The sequence below is a fragment of the Alosa pseudoharengus genome, unplaced genomic scaffold (genome assembly GCF_046254945.1).
Source record: "Alosa pseudoharengus isolate Yale_2024_CS ecotype anadromous, Long Island Sound unplaced genomic scaffold, YU_APseudo_1.1 YU_APseudo_1.1_scf_11, whole genome shotgun sequence".
Taxonomy (NCBI): domain Eukaryota; kingdom Metazoa; phylum Chordata; class Actinopteri; order Clupeiformes; family Clupeidae; genus Alosa; species Alosa pseudoharengus.
In genome coordinates, this window is record NW_027468576.1 from 32443623 (window position 1) to 32461084 (window position 17462).

Here is a 17462-nt window from a genome sequence, read left to right on the forward strand (position 1 = left end):
TGGTTAAATCTGAGACTAACTGCCTTATTTCCAACTACACCGCACCCCCCCCCCCCCACACACACACACACACACACACACACACACACTCTTCACTGTGGGAAGAAATACCTTTCTTTCGATCTACATATTACAATTGGGTGAAAGACGTGGCGCCTATCTTAAAATGCCTGATTTTATTAAGTTTTGAGATAATATTGAGAGAATAAGGGCAAAATTATATTATACTGTACGATAGCACATGAGACCAATAGAGAGATCAATATTTCAGCACTTAATTATGCCTGTTCAGAGCCATACCCACAGACAGACATCCACATTTGATTTAAGTGGCTTTACATTTGCTGGCCAAGTCAATGGACATAATTCTCCATAATTCTATAATTGTCTTTCAACACTTCTGTTCATAGTTCAAAACTTTATATCACCCCTACACACACACACACACACACCAGTAGAGCAATGTATAACGCAACCACAGCATGCACAGTTAAAAACTTTATATCACCCTTTCACACACACACACACAGACACACACACTCACACACACACACACACAACACAGCATGCACTAGTCATTAGAGTGTGCATATGAGTGTGTTGCACCCAGAGGAGATGGTGTGTGTGTGAGCTGGGGGAGCTAGGGGGACACGGAGTCTTACACTCGTAGCCGCGGCCCAGAGTGCGGCAGACAGCGTCCGGCGGGCAGGGCGACAGCTCACACCACTTCACCTCCTCACACTGCTGCCCGGATGTGTTGGGTGGACACGTGCACGTGAAGTCATCCCACACCGAGTAGCACATGCCCCCATTCTGGCAGGGGTTTTTCTGCAGTCAGAGAGAGAGAGAGAGAGAGAGAGAGAGAGAGAGAGAGAGAGAAAGAAAGAAAGAAAGAAAGAGAGAGAAAGAAAGAAAGAAAGAAAGAAAGAAAGAAAGAGAGAGAGAGAAAGAAAAGAAAGAGAGAGAGAAAGAGAGAGAGAGAGAGAGAGAGAGAGAGAACGATACAGGAAAGCCATGACATTTTTTATTTAAAAAATCCAAAAGATTTCAGAAAAGACAACTTGTTACTTGTTGTTTATTACAGTAAAAATAGACTGAGTTCACCAATGAGTTTCAGCAGTTTTCAGTAAAATAATAGAAATATGATGTGAGAGGGACAATTCCAAGCGACAAGACCGAATGATAATTGACAAAAATACTAAACTGATATTTAAGTATCAACATGGCGCCTTGATTCTTAATTTATGATTATATTTTGCTATTAACTTCCATTTCTAAAACACCAAACTGGAGGCACACCTTAGAAAAGACACGAGAACTCAAGAGCGGGAACTGGGCTAAGCCGCTTTAGCCGCTTTTTGATTACCTGTTGCCCGAGGCAATCTAGGTCAGGTCCCATTAAGCAGGCGTGAGTGCAAGCTTACGGTAACGGTCGGGTGATGATGTTGAGGCGGCGAATTAGGCTGCGATTTCCAGCATATCGGACATGTAACCATTGCTTATATTACACATGTTTTTTTATACAGAGGGCTGCAGTCTGGAGAAGACCTTAGTTTCACAAGCAATTGAACTGAACTTGTGACCTTGATGTTGATAGCACCAGTTGAGGTTAAGAAAAATTAAATGGTTTGTGTGGGCAGGGAGTGTTTAAATAGAAACTGATAGCGAGATGCGTTTTAGAGTAAGTGTGTGTCAGCCTGTGAGCGTAGATCTAGACTAGTTAGGAATATTAGGAAAAAGTGTTCACTGAAGGGAAACAGTATGAGTGTATTTGTGTACAGGAAGGTGAATGTGTGTCTGTATATGTGTGTGTGTGTGTGTGTGTGTGTGTGTGTTTGTGTGTGATGACTCACAGCGCAGGTATCGTCTCCCACACATCCCTGGACGACATGACTCATCCTCTGGGGCACCAGCGAGCTGACCGGCTCGTCATCCAGCTCCAGGGCGAAGAACTGCAGCAGCGAGGCGCCCAGCCTCAGATCCTGCACACAGCCCTTGAAGTAGCCCCCGAACGTGGCCGTGCCCCGTGCCTCCTCCAGCCCTCCGACGTGCACCATGTCCCCCGCCTGCACCCTCACAGGGCGCGTCTCTGCGCTGACCACCCCCTCGCTCTGCCTTGACTGGGCCAGGCGCAGCTGGCCCCCCTCCACGCTGACGGTCACCAGGTGGACCTCGCCGTCGTCCAGCACGCCCGCCCCCCGCACCTCCTCCAGCTGGTGGACCTGCACGTGCACCAGGCCGCGCGCCAGCCATATGCGCAGGTACTGACCCGTTCCGTTGGACAGCACCAGCAGGAGGCCCGAGGGACGCCGCGTCCGCACGAACAGCGAGACGGACAGTGCGTCTGGCTCGGCGGGCTCCTGGTCCAGGGAGAAGATGGCGTAGCTCTGCGCATCCTCGTGCCCAAAGCGGGCATTGACGTACTCTACAGAGGGAGCAATCACACAGACAAACACCCAATCAGGTCACTATAAAAAAAAATACTAAATAGACTCTAGCATCACAACATCTAGCTACACAGTGAGTTTTGTCCTTTCTATTTGTTTTTGTTAAAAAAATTTTTTTATCTATACCAACCCCAAATAATAGAAAATAAACTGGTCTGATGACATGAGACATCAGATTTCACATGCTGCATAATCACTTATTCACCTCTCATATACATTACATTCCAGTGATGTGCTTTGCATTTTACAAGAATATTTAAAGTCACAGTTCACATGTACAGAAGGCACTTCCCCCTCATCACCACCAAAATAAAAAATATAGTAGTAACTTTACAATGGCCCTGGAAAGCAACTTTTGATATCCTTGACCTGTCCATCTAGTTCATACCGCAGTGTGTGTGTGTGTGTGTGTGTGTGTGTGTGTGTGTGTGAGTGCATAATGTATGCACGTCTCTGTTTTTCTGCATGCTATAATTACTAATCTGCTTTAATGTCAGCGGGCTATTAATAGTGCTCACAGGAAGCATTACTTAAGTCTCCTCTGAGGGGAAACAAATTGTCAGCTGCCGAATGGAAGGTGGCTGTCATGCAACTCCACTTAATTACTGTCATCAAATAACACAGCCGGAATAACATAAACGCCACTTAGTCACTCGCTGAGCAGAACGCTGGCGACACAGGTTAACACAAGGCTGTTAATCCCAGGCTAACTTCTGGATCAGAGGTGTTAGGAATGAAATGCGATACAGGACCCAGAGCACGTGATGAGGGGCAGTGTGGAGCACCTCAAGGATTAAATCTTCTGACACAGGGTCTGTTCTGACCAGAGGTGCGTTGAAATTCGACAAACAGTGGCAAACGTTCATGGCGAATATGTTTTCTCTGAACAGTTAAATTGTAACGCTTTGGTGTAAACATTCCATGGTAACGGTAACACGTCCAGCTCATGTCCAGCTCCACTGTATGGTCGCGGAGAACTACCTCCTCAGACTGGTTTATGATTGCAAACGTTTGCAGAGAACTCAAGGCTAACAGAAAACTTGCAAACGTTCGCCTATGTTTACGAATTTGAACACACCTCAGACTCTGACAAAATAATGACTGGTTTGATAACTACCGGTAGTATTCCTATAGAATGTCTGTTTGCCACACAGTTCTAGACTGTTTTTCTTGCAACTTTGCAATGGTTTTGAGTAACCAGATCTGGAAATGGATTTTGGGAAGTGCTAACCATTAGCTCTGTGTACATAAACTATGATTTATGACTAATATTTACCAGTGTTGCTTATTGATATTGGCATATAACATATTTTTTTATCAGTCCTTGTCCAGGGAGGCCCATATGTATGACCCTTGCCTTGCCCTCAGCCTTACCCTCAGAGCAGTTCTGGCCCTGGTATGGCCTCTGGCAGCGGCACTGGTAGGCCTGCCACAGGTTCACACATTGGCCGCGGTTCTCACAGGGCCCGTCCAGGCAGCGGTCGCGGTGGCTGCAGCCCGGCGTAACGTTGATGGCCGAGCTGCTCAGCCAGTCCTCGGGCACCATCAGTTGCGAGTCCACGAACAGGTCCCTCAGGCAGCCGATGAAGCTTGGGCCGTCCGGTCCACCGATCAGGGTGTGCTGCAGCGCCGACCCCGGGGGTCCGCTGTTCACCTGAGTTGAGCCCTCGCAGTCTGGGCCGCCGCTCTCGCAGCCGCCGTCCAGCAGGGTCAGTGCCAGCAGGCCCTCGCTAAGCAGCGCCTGGACGCCGTGCCACTGGCCGTCCGTCACATTCCGCGACAGCTCCAGGGCCCCGAGCGGAGTGTCCCCGACGCGGAGACTGAGCCGCAGGCGCCCGTCGTGGACCTCCAGGGTCAGCAGGGGCCCGCCACTGCCCCGCTGGAAGAGCACGGCGTCGGTCAGCACGGTGCGGAAGCTCAGCGTGATGTTGGAGGCGGCCTCGGCGTCCAGTAGCGGCGTCTGCAGGAGCAGTCGGCCGCGGCGCTCGAACGAGAACGTGGTGGACGTCTGGCAGCGTGAGCCGGTGAAGCCGGCCAGGCACAGGCAACCGTAGCCGTGGCGACCCTCGCTCAGGAACGGCAGGCAGGCAGCGGCATTCTGGCATTCATGGCCCTCGCAGCCCACAAGTGCCACCGTGCAGTTCTGACCGCCGTAGTGGAGCCCATCTGGGGACAGGTGCGGACACACGCAGGTGTAGCTGCCCAGCGTGTTCTCACAGACGCCGCCGTTCTGACACGGTGAGGCATCACACTCGTTTACGTCTTCCTTACAAAGGATACCTAACACAGGGAGAAAATACCTTCATTAGTTAACAGCCACTAACTTCTTTTTGGGATCACAGTTTTAACAGTGAAGTTTCATAAAAGCACTGCTCATGTAATGTTTATAATTGTGTATTGTTGCCCTAGTTTGTTTGACTACCTTCCTCAATAATAATGATAATCTTTCTCCGAGAGACGTTAAAGCCAGTATCAATTTGTGGCAAAAGAACCATATTACTTTATATTAATGTATGGTTGTAGATTGGAGGTGATATGACTCTTTTTAAGACATAAACTGGAGAAAAAAATAACCAACTAGACACATTGTAGCCTGATAATGAGCATCTTGATAGATATAAACATATTTATAAAATGACAATATTAGAACTAGTATTGTGTAAACTCATGAAACATTCATCTATGCATTATGGTAACAATTTATGCAAAACAAAAAAATAATAATAAGTAGCAGTATAACCAATTCCCACATCTGCTGCACAATATGTTTAAGACCTGACAAATTCTCACAAATCATCAGCATTCAGAGCCAGTTGCATAATTGCATACTGTTTGCAGATTCTATGCCAATTGGCAGAGCTCACCTTCCCCTGCCAATTAGTCAGGGAAGCCCTGGCCATGTTGAGGAAATGATCATTTCCTCTGATAATCTATTCACTTAAGGAACTGTTTTCAAGCCATGCTTCAAGGGAATGGCGGCAGAGCACTAGATACTTATTAGCACATAGAAGTTGTGTGGGCTTTCAAAAGAACACACATATGTTCAGTGCTAGCAGCTAGGTCAACCGAGCACTAGCGGTGCGATGTTGAGTAACGGCCCAAACAGGAAAACGATCACGAGCGGAACCGCAGCCTCCTAAAACACACCAGCAAGAGTAACAACGTGCCGTTCAACAGAGCCATTCAACAGCGTTCCCAACTGTAGAGCCTGTCTAACAGAGTCTCCAACCGTAGAGCCTGTGGCAATTCAATATGCTCGAAGTACAGAGAAAGCGAGGGATTACCTGCGGTCAGCAAAAGAACACACCAGGCCCAGACTGTGAATCTCGCCATTGTCTACAGCCTATTCCACAGCCTCGCTCATGGTCAGCACACACTGAAGCGTCACACGACTTGGAAAATGGGCCATCATCGAGCACCAGCGTTCAGCAGTCAGACTCCCTCATTGCGCTTCCACCAACTGACTGGACACAAGGCGCCCTCCAGAAGCCAGATCCAGGGGATTAGCACTAATGCAATTTGACCATCTTACAAATGCGAGGGACAATTTTAGAAGGCCACTCTGAAGAAGTGTCTACCCGAGTCGGCCGACCGGCCAGGCTAACGGCCGCAAGTCAAAAGCTTTTGTAAGCTTTTGTAAGTGAAAAGACCAGTAGACTTGCCCCAGTTACAGCATCAGCTCAAAACTCGGCCATCGCTGGACCTCTGTAGGAGGCTTGGATATTACCCTTTACTGGTTTATTTGGGCCTATCTATTTAGATGGCTATCTGCATGGTCTAAACCTTTCAGCAACATTTCAACAACATTCAGCATTTCACTGCACTTTCTGTATCCAGTATAAACCGTAATTTGGGTAAATACCTGTAAGTCCAGGTGAGCATCTGCAGGTGTATCCCGCAGCATGGCGGGGGTCAAACGTCTCCGGGAAGTCTGGCTCGGTGCCGTAGAGGGCCTCCCAGGACCGCTCGAGGCATCGACCACCGTTCAGACATGGGCCACTGGCACACTCACTCACATCCACTTCACAGCGCGGCCCTTCAAAACCTGGCCCAAAGAGCGGTCACAAAGGGGAAATGAGTCTCTCTCTCATCTCTGTGGACCGCTTCATCATGAAAGACTGTGGTGAGATTGGTTAACAAAAGGGGCCAATGTGCTGAAAGAGGAGGAAATGCATGGGTGCCATTTTAATGTTAAAAGTAGGCTTGTGTGATGTTGCCTGTCTTTGATTTAGAACCAACGTGAGGGCTTTTGTGTAATGCATAATGTAGGCAATAGTATGGAGGGACGAGGATATGAGTATACAGCACACACAGTTCAGAGTTCAAATTTATTAAAGGTTTTTCTATTTGTCTATTAATGTTTTTAATGTTCCGTCTTAACATGGAACAGACTTAAATTCCCATGAGAATTCATCCCCTGAAAACAAAAAGGTTTTTAATCTCTTTAACTTAATCTTTAACTACACTAATCCTATCCACCGAATTCCCCAATGGGAAACATGACACCACACTATGATGTGCCAAATCATAGCCCTAACCCTAACCAAGTAAACTGACAACTAGCTGGATGAATAAATGAGTGGATTTTATGTATATGGTGCTTTGTACTTTGATACAGTACCTGGCCAACACTTGCAGGTGTAGTCCGTGCCATTCTCCTCACACTCCGCACCGTTGAGGCATGGACCAGACAGGCATGGCGGCTCTGGGACTTCACAGTGGAGCCCCATGAATCCTGTCTGAGTGCAGTCACAGCTGAAACTGAAACAGCACAGTGAATATCTCTATCCCACTCTTTACTTTTATCTATTTTCTTTTAAACACAAACACATATCAACCCCCTTCACCCACACCGTCTTTTCTGCACACATATAGCTTTTTATTGGCAATGTCAACAGATGGTGATTTATTAAAACTCACAGTTAGGGCTGCACATTTTGTAAGCTTTAAATCCCGGATCAGGGCGGGTTGCATGACATACCTGTTTATGCCATCAATGCACCGTGCACCATGTTGACATGGCTGGTCCCTGCATTCATCAACATCCACTTCACACCGGTCACCCTGGAAACCAGCGGCGCATGTGCAGGAGAAGCTGTTGACATAGTCATGGCAACGGCCCCCGTTGAGGCAAGGCTGTGACTGACACTCATCAATTTGGAGCTCACAGCTGACACCTGAACACATCAGAGAGAGAGAGAGAGGAGAGAGAGAGAGAGAGAGAGAGAGAGAGGAGAGAGAGAGAGAGAGAGGGAGAGAGAGAGAGAAAGGGGTCAGTGGAGCTTGATTCCTACTCTGTGATGCTAACCTGAAAAGCATCTTCATCCACACCATCTGGATCAGCTGAAACTGGACGGAGAGAAAAGAGGGAATAAAAACATCCTGCCGAGAAACAAAGCTTCTGTGTTCTACTGTGTCAGGGCTGACAGACGAGCAGATGGTGGGCTCCAATTATTATTTTATTTCCCTGTGTTCTCCTCTCCTCTCCTCGCCTCCGTCAAGCCTAGTTATGTCTGCCTAATGCAGCGGCGGATGTCTATTTAGATTGTTAACCCAGCTTGCGTGGTTGCGCATTTTTCACTGTCCTGAGGAGAATTCCGAGCTTCATCTGAACGGATCAACAGTCCTAACATGACTGTGAAACTCTTCCACAAACAAATGATTATGTGATATTATATAGGAAATATATTTCCTTCATTGAGACAGCTCTGAACTCAGGCTCCAGACAAACACATCACACCAAAAACAAAATTGACCAGCTGAAAAAAGAAATGGCACCTCTCTACTTCTGTATATATGGTTACACTTTTGTCCAAAGCGAATATATGAAGAACGCCATATCCACCATTTTAATTAATTAACAAGTAATTTCAGTAGAACTGTAATTGGGTATTGTTATTTGATTTATCCTCACTCAATCAAAACAACACAACTGCAATTTGATTGATATTACCTGAAATACACAATTAAATAGCCTGACTTTTTAATGTTTTTAAAAGCGGAGATATACAGTATATATGAAGGATAATACACTGACAGAACACTAGATGGAATACTTTCACTTGCTGAGGCACTATCTGTTGCAAGCCCTAAGCTTTCATGAGGTGTATGAAAAGTTTGGTTATGTCTTCCATTTCAATGATTTTATTTTGTTTTCCAGGTAATATCAGTGGAATTGCAACTGGGTTATTGTTATTTGATTATCTTTACTCAATCAAAACAACACAACTGCTGTTACCTGAAATACACAATTAAATAACATTACTTATTAATGTTCTTACAAATTGAGATATTTATTTTATAGTTATTTTGGAATCAAACTCTGCACGAATAAGGCATATCTGCACAAGACATCACAAGCATGAAGGGGCTTCTATATCTTACAACTACTGTAAATTGTCTACTAATGCACTGTACTGTACATTTTGAGATGGAAAACTTGACTTCCACTACAATTATCATCATATGTCTCTCTCCTTACCTGTGAACCCAGGCCTGCATAGACACAGGTACCTGCCAATCTTGTTCACGCAAGTGGCTCCATTCTGGCAGGGCTGGGAGATGCACTCGTTCACCTCGATATCACACAGCTCCCCCTGGAATCCTGGCACGCAGAAGCAAGTGGGCCCGTCGCCACGGCTCCGGCAGATGGCCCGGTTGCGGCAGGGGTTCGGGGTGCACTGGTCCATGGGGGTCTCACACTGGGCCCCCGTGAAGCCCGGCTGACACGCACAGCTGTAACCCTGCTCTACACTGGGGCTGGACGACAGGCGACATTGGGCATCCTCCTCCTCCTTCTCTACTCCACAGTGGAACTGGGCACAGAGCTGCACCCTGGACTCACATGACTGCCCGGCAGTGCCCACCTCACAGCGGCAAGACAGCTCCTGAGAGCCCGCATATTTGGGTTGGCACGTGGTGTTCCCCCGGCAGGTCCCGTGTAGGCATGGCTGGTGTTCTTCCTGGCACTCCGGGCGGAGGGGACTGGGCAAAGGAGATGGGCACTGACAGAGGTATTCCAAGGGAGCCTCCTGGCACGACCCCCCATTCTGGCACGGCTTTGACAGGCACACAGAACTGGCTTGGAGTGGAGACACACCTGACGACAAATACATTCACGTCATTTCAACTGGGATCAGATAACTTCAGAATGGCAATGGAGAAATATTACAAGTATGAAAAGCAACTAGAAGAAACATCAGATAAAGAAAAAAGAGAAAGCACAATACTGAAGAAGTATTAAAAATCACAACAAAAATGATCCATGCTTTTTGAACATGTTGCAGTAATTCCACCAGAATCAGGGATGTAGTGGTAAAATAAGAGGTGGGTAAACTATGAATTCTGTGATCTCGGTGAGGTGGACTGCACCATGCAGTATCAGATTTTTTAAAAGGCATTCAGATCATGTTTGATGATGGTGGAGGTTATTGTCCAATGTTTATAACAATACCAGTGGTATTAAATGGTTCCTAGAGTGTTGATGAGTGTAGATATTGTGAATGTGGATAAGAGTGTGATTTATGAATGTTAAAAGTTGCAATTGGTGAATAAACTCTTTTGAGAGGTGGATAAACTCTAATAAGAGGTGGATAAACTCTATTTCTGACATTTCAGAGGTTTACTGTTTACTTGCATTTAGCCTTTACTACATCCCTGACCAGAATGCTTAATCATTGGTAAATAACCAGACACCGAAATTACTCCAAAACCCTGCTTACACTTCCTCTTTTTCTCAAAACATGCTTTGAACTGTAATCTCTATATCAGAAGATCCTTCTACAGTAGCTTCAATGGGAATGATTATGCACTGATATTTTACATTTACATTCATTCATTTAGATGACGCTTTCATCCAAAGCAATTTACAAAAATGAGGAACAACATTCAAACAACAGTGCAGATGACCTCACTGTTATACAAAAGGCTGGCTCCCTCTCTCCCTTTTTTCACATCACAAATCAATTTAGCAGAATAAAGAGAAAGAGAAGCATGACTAATGCAAAGCACAATGATGCTTTAAAAAACAGAATGCCAAAAATGGCTAATAAAAAGATATATAGAAACATTACATTTACAGTATAAACTACAATTAAATCTTAAATACAGTTTTTTTCAAATGCTTACACACTAAATCTTTGCTTGTCACACAATTTTCTAAACATGTCTTCCAAACATCATAACCCCACACCAAATCTGCAAAACCATACACTAATTCTCAACTCAAAGTTTCAATTGACTAAAACACATTTTGCAAAACACCACACACAATTTTCTACTTAACACACAAAAATCGAACAGGAAGTAACTTGACAAACACAATCCATCAAAATGCCACACTTATTCCCCAGTGCTTCACTCTCTCTCCTCACATGTGTAAACACTCATTACTTTACTGAAGACCATCCAATCAGTGCCTTAGTATAGGCCCATGAGTAGACATACTGTACTCTCCATGTAGGTATGGACCCTCTCAATCTGCTCCTAGAGGATTTACGGTTGAAATGTTCAGAACCAATGCAGATACTTTGAAAGGAAGCGCCCCCCCCCCCCCCCCACACACACACACACACACACACACACACAGACACACACACACACACACTTTTCTTTGGAAAAAGCAAAGTAATTTGATAGTAGTCAGTCATTTCCGTCTTAGGCAAAATCAGCTTTTTCAGAATGTATGCCATGTACATCTGGTGGTCATTGTTTTTGCTTTGCTTTGTTCTTGTTGGCTGTAAAATCTGTATTTGCAACAGCAAATTATTCGCGAAAAATCACTATTTTTGGTTTCAATACAGTAATACTGTGTATTTCAACTTCTCTCTATACCGTAACTTTCACTCTTGTATGGAAATACATAAAGCCTATGAAAGACAGAAGAGCGTTGTGTACACGCAACAGTGTGTACATGATGTATCCAAAATGTCATATTATGACAAAAGTGTTTGTAATGTGAGGTGAATGTTTGCTTTAAAGATGTGTTTTTGACATTTTGAATGTTGTGTGTCATTTTGCTGGAGATTTAAGGCATTTTGCATTTTGTGTGAGCAATTGTGGGTTTTGTGTGTGGAGTTTTGAAAAATGGACACAAAGTTTTGAAAACGTGTGTAAACAATTGTAAAAAACTGTAATACATCACATATTTCATAACCTAAACAATATTTACTGCTTAACATTACTGCTTTTTTATAATACATGTATACTGTAGGTCAAATGCTTTGAAAGTAGTAACTTAGTAGGCCAACATGACTGTTGTGCTACAATTCAGTTATTCTTTGTATGGTCTTGGTGTTAAGGTCCACATTAACAGTCATTCCTGGCAGTTTAACGCAATTACACTGTATTCTTGTTCAAAAGCCATTTTCTCCTTCCAGTGCTTGGCTCAAGGACGTTTGCAAACTTTAGGGTTTTACAAAAGCATCAAATCAAGGCACCATGGTAACCAATTCTATGCCTTCAATGCCGTGCTCTCTTGATCACCATGGTGACAGTGTGCGGACAGAAGTCAGTCATTTGTATGATCTCTGTATTCCAGACGGGGTCCTCTTTGCTCCACTGCTCTCTCCTACAGAGCAGCTGCTAAGGTGACCAGAAGTATATTTATAATTTCCTTCTCTTTGATCCAGTATATGGAGGCTCAGTGTTTCCCAGAGAATTGAATTCCATTTGTGGTGGTTGGTTTGCGGAATTAACTTGAATGCAACAGTTTTTAACAAATTAGCACAGCGTGGTTATAATGCTAACCAGATTTAAGCACAATTTAGTACAACCTGGAAAATCATTGTGTGGTGGTCAATGTTGATATTGTGGTGGGCCGCCACAAATAAGTCAATGTATGGGAAACACTGGAGGCTGAATGTCTGTTTTATGTGGCTATTTACTTCACACGCCTAATTGAAATTGCCAAAACCTCTTGCACATTCTGTTGACTGTCACATTTTTGGAAACTCGTAAAAAACTATTCAGAAATGATGTCACAAGTATAAAATACAAATATGTAAAATAAATATAAATATATAAGTCAACAATCAGTTAATAAATCTTAAAAAAGTGTCTAAGTGTCCAGTTTACCAGTATCTAACTAATGATTTCTTACAGAGTTGTGCTTTGCATGTTCATGGCTATTGTTATTATTCTGTTAAATTCTATTTAGTCTAATACTGTTTTTTATCTATATTTAAACTTAATTCTCATTTAATTCTAATGTTTACTAATGCCAGTGTAAGTCGCTTTGGACAAAAACATCTGTTACGAACTATAATCATAAACATAAACATAAACATGGCACACGCTTTGAAGCTTAATTACTTTGTCATAATAAGATGCAAATATAACCAGTCTTGCTCATATTGTCCTACAGTTTCCACGCACGCACTGGAAGTGATAACGTGAAGTGTGAACGCACGTGGTACTCACAAGGTCAAGTTCGGCTCTCTGACCAGATTACTTAAAATCCAATAGCCTTTATCAGCAACCTATGCAGACCTGAGCTACCTTTGAGAGATCTTACAGAGACTTACAGTACAGGGCCAACATAACACTCAATACCTTCCCCAGGTTGTCTTCTGAAATGCGCCACAAGCAAACCTAAATCCTCAGAGAGGGATTCACGCAGCATGATACTGAACTGATTATGGGATCTCTGATGGAATTAAGAGCCTTCACTGTAAATAAAGCTTCCAACATATAAAATCATTGAGTGGGGGGGGGGGGGCAGACACACCAATACGCGTGGACCACCATTGCAACACACTGCAGACCATCTGTTGCATGTCTGAATCAGCGACACTCCCCTATGGGTGCATATTATGTGTGCACCCCTGCTGAATAACCCAAGAAAGATCATTGGGATCATTCTAATGGATTCCATGACATGGGTCATTACTTGCATGTTCATTAGCAAACATTGCATTTTGTAATGTCTTTAGCTCCATCTTCTGAGACAGCAGAAGAACTAACTTTCAACTGATTGCCATGGTGTCTTTCCTATACAAGTTGCTTTTTACAAATCTTTAGAGATAGACAGAAGCAGATCTGAGACTGCTGAGAGGATGGCAGAATTAAGAAGATGATCTTGTAATGTTATCAATACGGTGTAGAAGACAGAGGCAATGTCTTTAAAACACAGTATTCTTGATCAGCCTCATATCATGAACACTTTGGTGTTACAACCTTAATGTGTGTGTATGTGTGTGTGTGTGTGTGTGTGTGTGTGTGTGTGTGTGTGTGTGTGCTTGCACATGTCTGTGTGTTGGGGGCAGCTGTAATGAGCCATGTAATGCAAGGAATGTGCATGGAAATTGCCCCAAAATGCATCTCTGAGAAACAGGACAATCCAATGATGTAATGCCAAATGGTGAAGCCCCTTCTTTTGTTATCATTGTTTCATGTTGAACCACAACTTCTCTGTATCATAATGAGAACACTGTGTGCAATGGTATGTCTTGGCCTATGGTGCTATGATGCTTGCTACTGGGTTTACTATTTCAAACTATTCAACCTGTTTGTTCATTAAGACTGTTTCCACAAGAGCTAAACATGTCTGGGCTGTGGTTTTGGTCAGCCAGATGATGTTGAGGATAGATGGGCAAGGGGGATCCAAGGGGATCATAGGTTTTACCAGTCATTTGTTCATTATGATATGACAAGAAAGTTAATGTATCACATATTATGTGGCACTGCATAAGAAGACTTCTGTCACCCTGACAACAATGTAGGCCTAGTGTTAAATGAGATGTCTCAGGCATGATTTTGGTTAATAGCTAACAGAGCATGCAAACCTCACACATATACTAACACAATTTCTTCTGATTATTTGAGGGAAGTGCGGCAATTGCTGTTGCTATTTTAGTCTGTTCTTTCTCTAAGAAAGGCACATTTCTTTGTGATGCAAATTAGCTTGATTGTTCATTTGTGATCGCTGTACAAAGACCTTTTTATCTGTCAATGAGGAATTCCATGGTGACAGTCCTGGCAATGGATGGCCACTTTAGAGCATGTGTGTTTCTGAGGCGATAACAAAACACACACACAGTGGCTGGTGTCTGGAGAATGATGTGATGACAGTGTCTTGTACAGATTTAACAACACTGAATCACAGAGACAAAGTGGTCACATCTCCAAAAATCTAAAACAAAAAATCCTTTTCACTCTTTTTTTAACAGCAAACAACTGTTTATCATAAGTGCCATACCTCTTGCATTGAGAGTAACTGTAAATGTCGACTACAAGTGATCATGAAATGGTCTGCGGGCTCTTGAATAGCAAATGCAATCAAGGGGTTGAAAACAGACAGCTGTGAAGTGCAGAAAACCACACTCCATCTGGGGTCTAGCAGTCAAAAGCATGCATAGCAAATCACCACACCTCTTCAGAAGACTGATACCTGATCGTGTGTGCAGCATTTTCTCATTTTGGGCAAACTGACAAAACACATTTATAGCCTGGCACATAACATTTCAGAGTGGCATGAAACTGAGCAACAAGAATAAGAGGAGTGATAGGCTATATTTAAATGTTACACACAAGCATGCCCACAGTTCATAGCTATAGTTAATAGTGTCTAGCTTGTAGGAGTAAAATTAGAAGATGTTTTTTGCCCGTTTAAATATGCTGGTCATATAGCGGTTCGACAAGAGGAAAAACACAACTTACTTTGTATACATGCAACCACTGCTAAACCCAGTAGAAAGCAAGCGGGTGAATTAATCTTGATTAACAGCAATGCAGCAATATCCATGTTTAGAAACCATCCTGAACGTGTTGGCGCAAGTTATCTTCCTTTCATAAGGCATGCCATGCAATGAAACACAGAGGATCCTGGTGTCGGTGCGAGTGTGTGTTGCCGAGTCCTGGTGCTGTGGAGCACCAATGGGATGAATCTGCGCGCCACTTGAGTTGATCCTACGCAGAGAGTGGCCCGTCAGGATTAATGAGCATCTACTGAATATTGATTAAGACAGTCTTATGACGGCATGATGCTATTCCATTGGTTGTAGCCTTAACCGTAGCCAACAACAGTAGCCTAAAGGTGGACAAAATAGCCCATACCCCTAGCCTACTTATTTACTAGCATACTAATTACAGTGCATGAAAATTTCTGTTATCCGAAGTGTTCTTCTTCTTCTACTTCTTCTTCTTCTTCTTCTTCTTCTAACCAAAATTTCTGCGTCTAATTCAGCTTTAACAGTTTAGTAGAAACTTTGTTCAAACTTTGTAATGTAGGTCTTGAAAATGACACCTGTGCAATTTACTTTTTACTTCTGCAAACTTTATACTTTTTGAGATATTAACAAAAAAACAAGCTTATTTTTCCCTATAGACTTTGCATTGGCACTATGACATCATAAAGGGATAATTAAACTGATTTGCACCTGTATCAACTGCCAGCTGCTCAACTATGCCCCCTCAAAGAGCCAATTAAACTGATTGCACTTGTATCAACTGCTTTCTGCTCAACTAGGCCAACTCTCTCTCCATTCTACAAGGATATAAGACACATTCAATCCAACTTTCTATCCATCAACATCCATCAAACTTCCTGTCTCAACATCCATTACACTATCTACATTCAACTTTTAAACTATCTACTTAGAGTCTACTACTAGTTCGATAATATTTAGGCTAACTGTAGTAGGCTAGTAGCTGTAATAATCAGGATTATTAGGCCTATTATCATAATTATTATGACTGCCGTAGCTAGCGTAGCGGTCATATAGGGATTGTCAAAGAGTTTTTTTTTTCCTGCTACTTCCTGAATTTTTGGTCAACGATTCCCAGGACACCGAAACACCTGGGCACATACAACTTGGTGGGCATGTAGCCCCACTAGACTTGTACGGAACAATTTTGTTTGGTCATAAACGTATAAACTTAGCCCATAACCAGTTATTTGTGATTTGCAAATGCATGAATGACATGAAAATGCAATATTATACTGCTTTAATCGCCCCTATCTTCAGATGAGAGGTTCTGAACTGGAGGGAGAGAGAGTGAAAAAGGTCATGTAGTGCTCTTACCTAACATGAGTGAATTGTAATTTACTATTTTTCCTGGACTTGTACTATTTCTCCTGGAATTGTAATTTACTATTTCTCCTGTAATTTACTATTTCTCCTGTATGTCTTGACATGTGAAGAAATTGACAATAAAGCAGACTTTGACTTTGACTTTGACTTTGGACTGACATCTAATTTACATATCCTGGACAGCAATATCATTTATTTTTGAAATAAATTAAATGTATCAGTGTGCCGTATCTCCCTAAAACTATTTAAATAGTAGGCCTACTCGTAATGTTCTTGTACATCATAACTTCACATTGTGTTGTATTTCTTAAAGACTACATTGTCTCACCAATAAGGGCACCTCTTTTGCAATATCAGTTTGCAATAGTCTTTAATACAATACAAGACACTATATGTCTTCAGACTGTAAGATGACATCATTAACAGTGTGAATAATGTTTAAAGCTATAATAATTTGGATACAATTGTCTTTGAAGTTGTAGCCTACACAAAACAGATGAACCAAGAAACCCTATTTTGGTTCTCAGCAATCACATGCTTACATCACAGAGGCCTTTAGGTTCCATTGACATAATAAGGACTGGACATTAGTTCCATGGAACATAAAACGCTTTGTGATGTGGCCATGGCATAGGATGACAAGGTTCTAAAATGTTTATCTAATTTTCAAACATTTGTCTCTTATTCACTGTGATTTACAACTCTATACAAGTTTCCTATTCAAATACCGGTTTTGATATTTTTTAACCTTTGATACAACACCTTCTTGGTAACTAAGGACTTCCGATTAACAAGGTAATTTATTATTTTAATTATAATGATATGCTTATTATAATTATATTGTGAAATATTATACCTAATGATCAAAACACAATTCTGATTTACTTATATTTAACATAATCAGTTTTAGTTGAAAATAAAATGTTTCTTAAAATTTGCCCTCCAGTTTCCAACATCTCTTTTAAAAATGAGTGAGGAAATGCAA

The 17462-nt window shown here is 42.8% G+C and overlaps 1 protein-coding gene across 1 annotated transcript in view; it reads right to left on the bottom strand.

Annotated features, from left to right (window-relative positions):
• crb1 (crumbs cell polarity complex component 1) overlaps nt 1-9222 on the bottom strand; it is an 18723-nt gene extending 9501 nt beyond the window's left edge. The window contains exons 1-7 of the mRNA XM_076277667.1: nt 8929-9222; nt 7429-7624; nt 7069-7208; nt 6310-6492; nt 3822-4727; nt 1854-2425; nt 663-828 (exon numbers count right to left, since the gene is read on the bottom strand). Of these exons, the coding sequence (XP_076133782.1) occupies nt 663-828; nt 1854-2425; nt 3822-4727; nt 6310-6492; nt 7069-7208; nt 7429-7624; nt 8929-9136 (2371 nt within the window). The 5' untranslated portion in view covers nt 9137-9222. The remainder of the gene's footprint in view (nt 1-662; nt 829-1853; nt 2426-3821; nt 4728-6309; nt 6493-7068; nt 7209-7428; nt 7625-8928) is intronic.
• Between the last annotated feature and the right edge of the window lie 8240 nt (nt 9223-17462).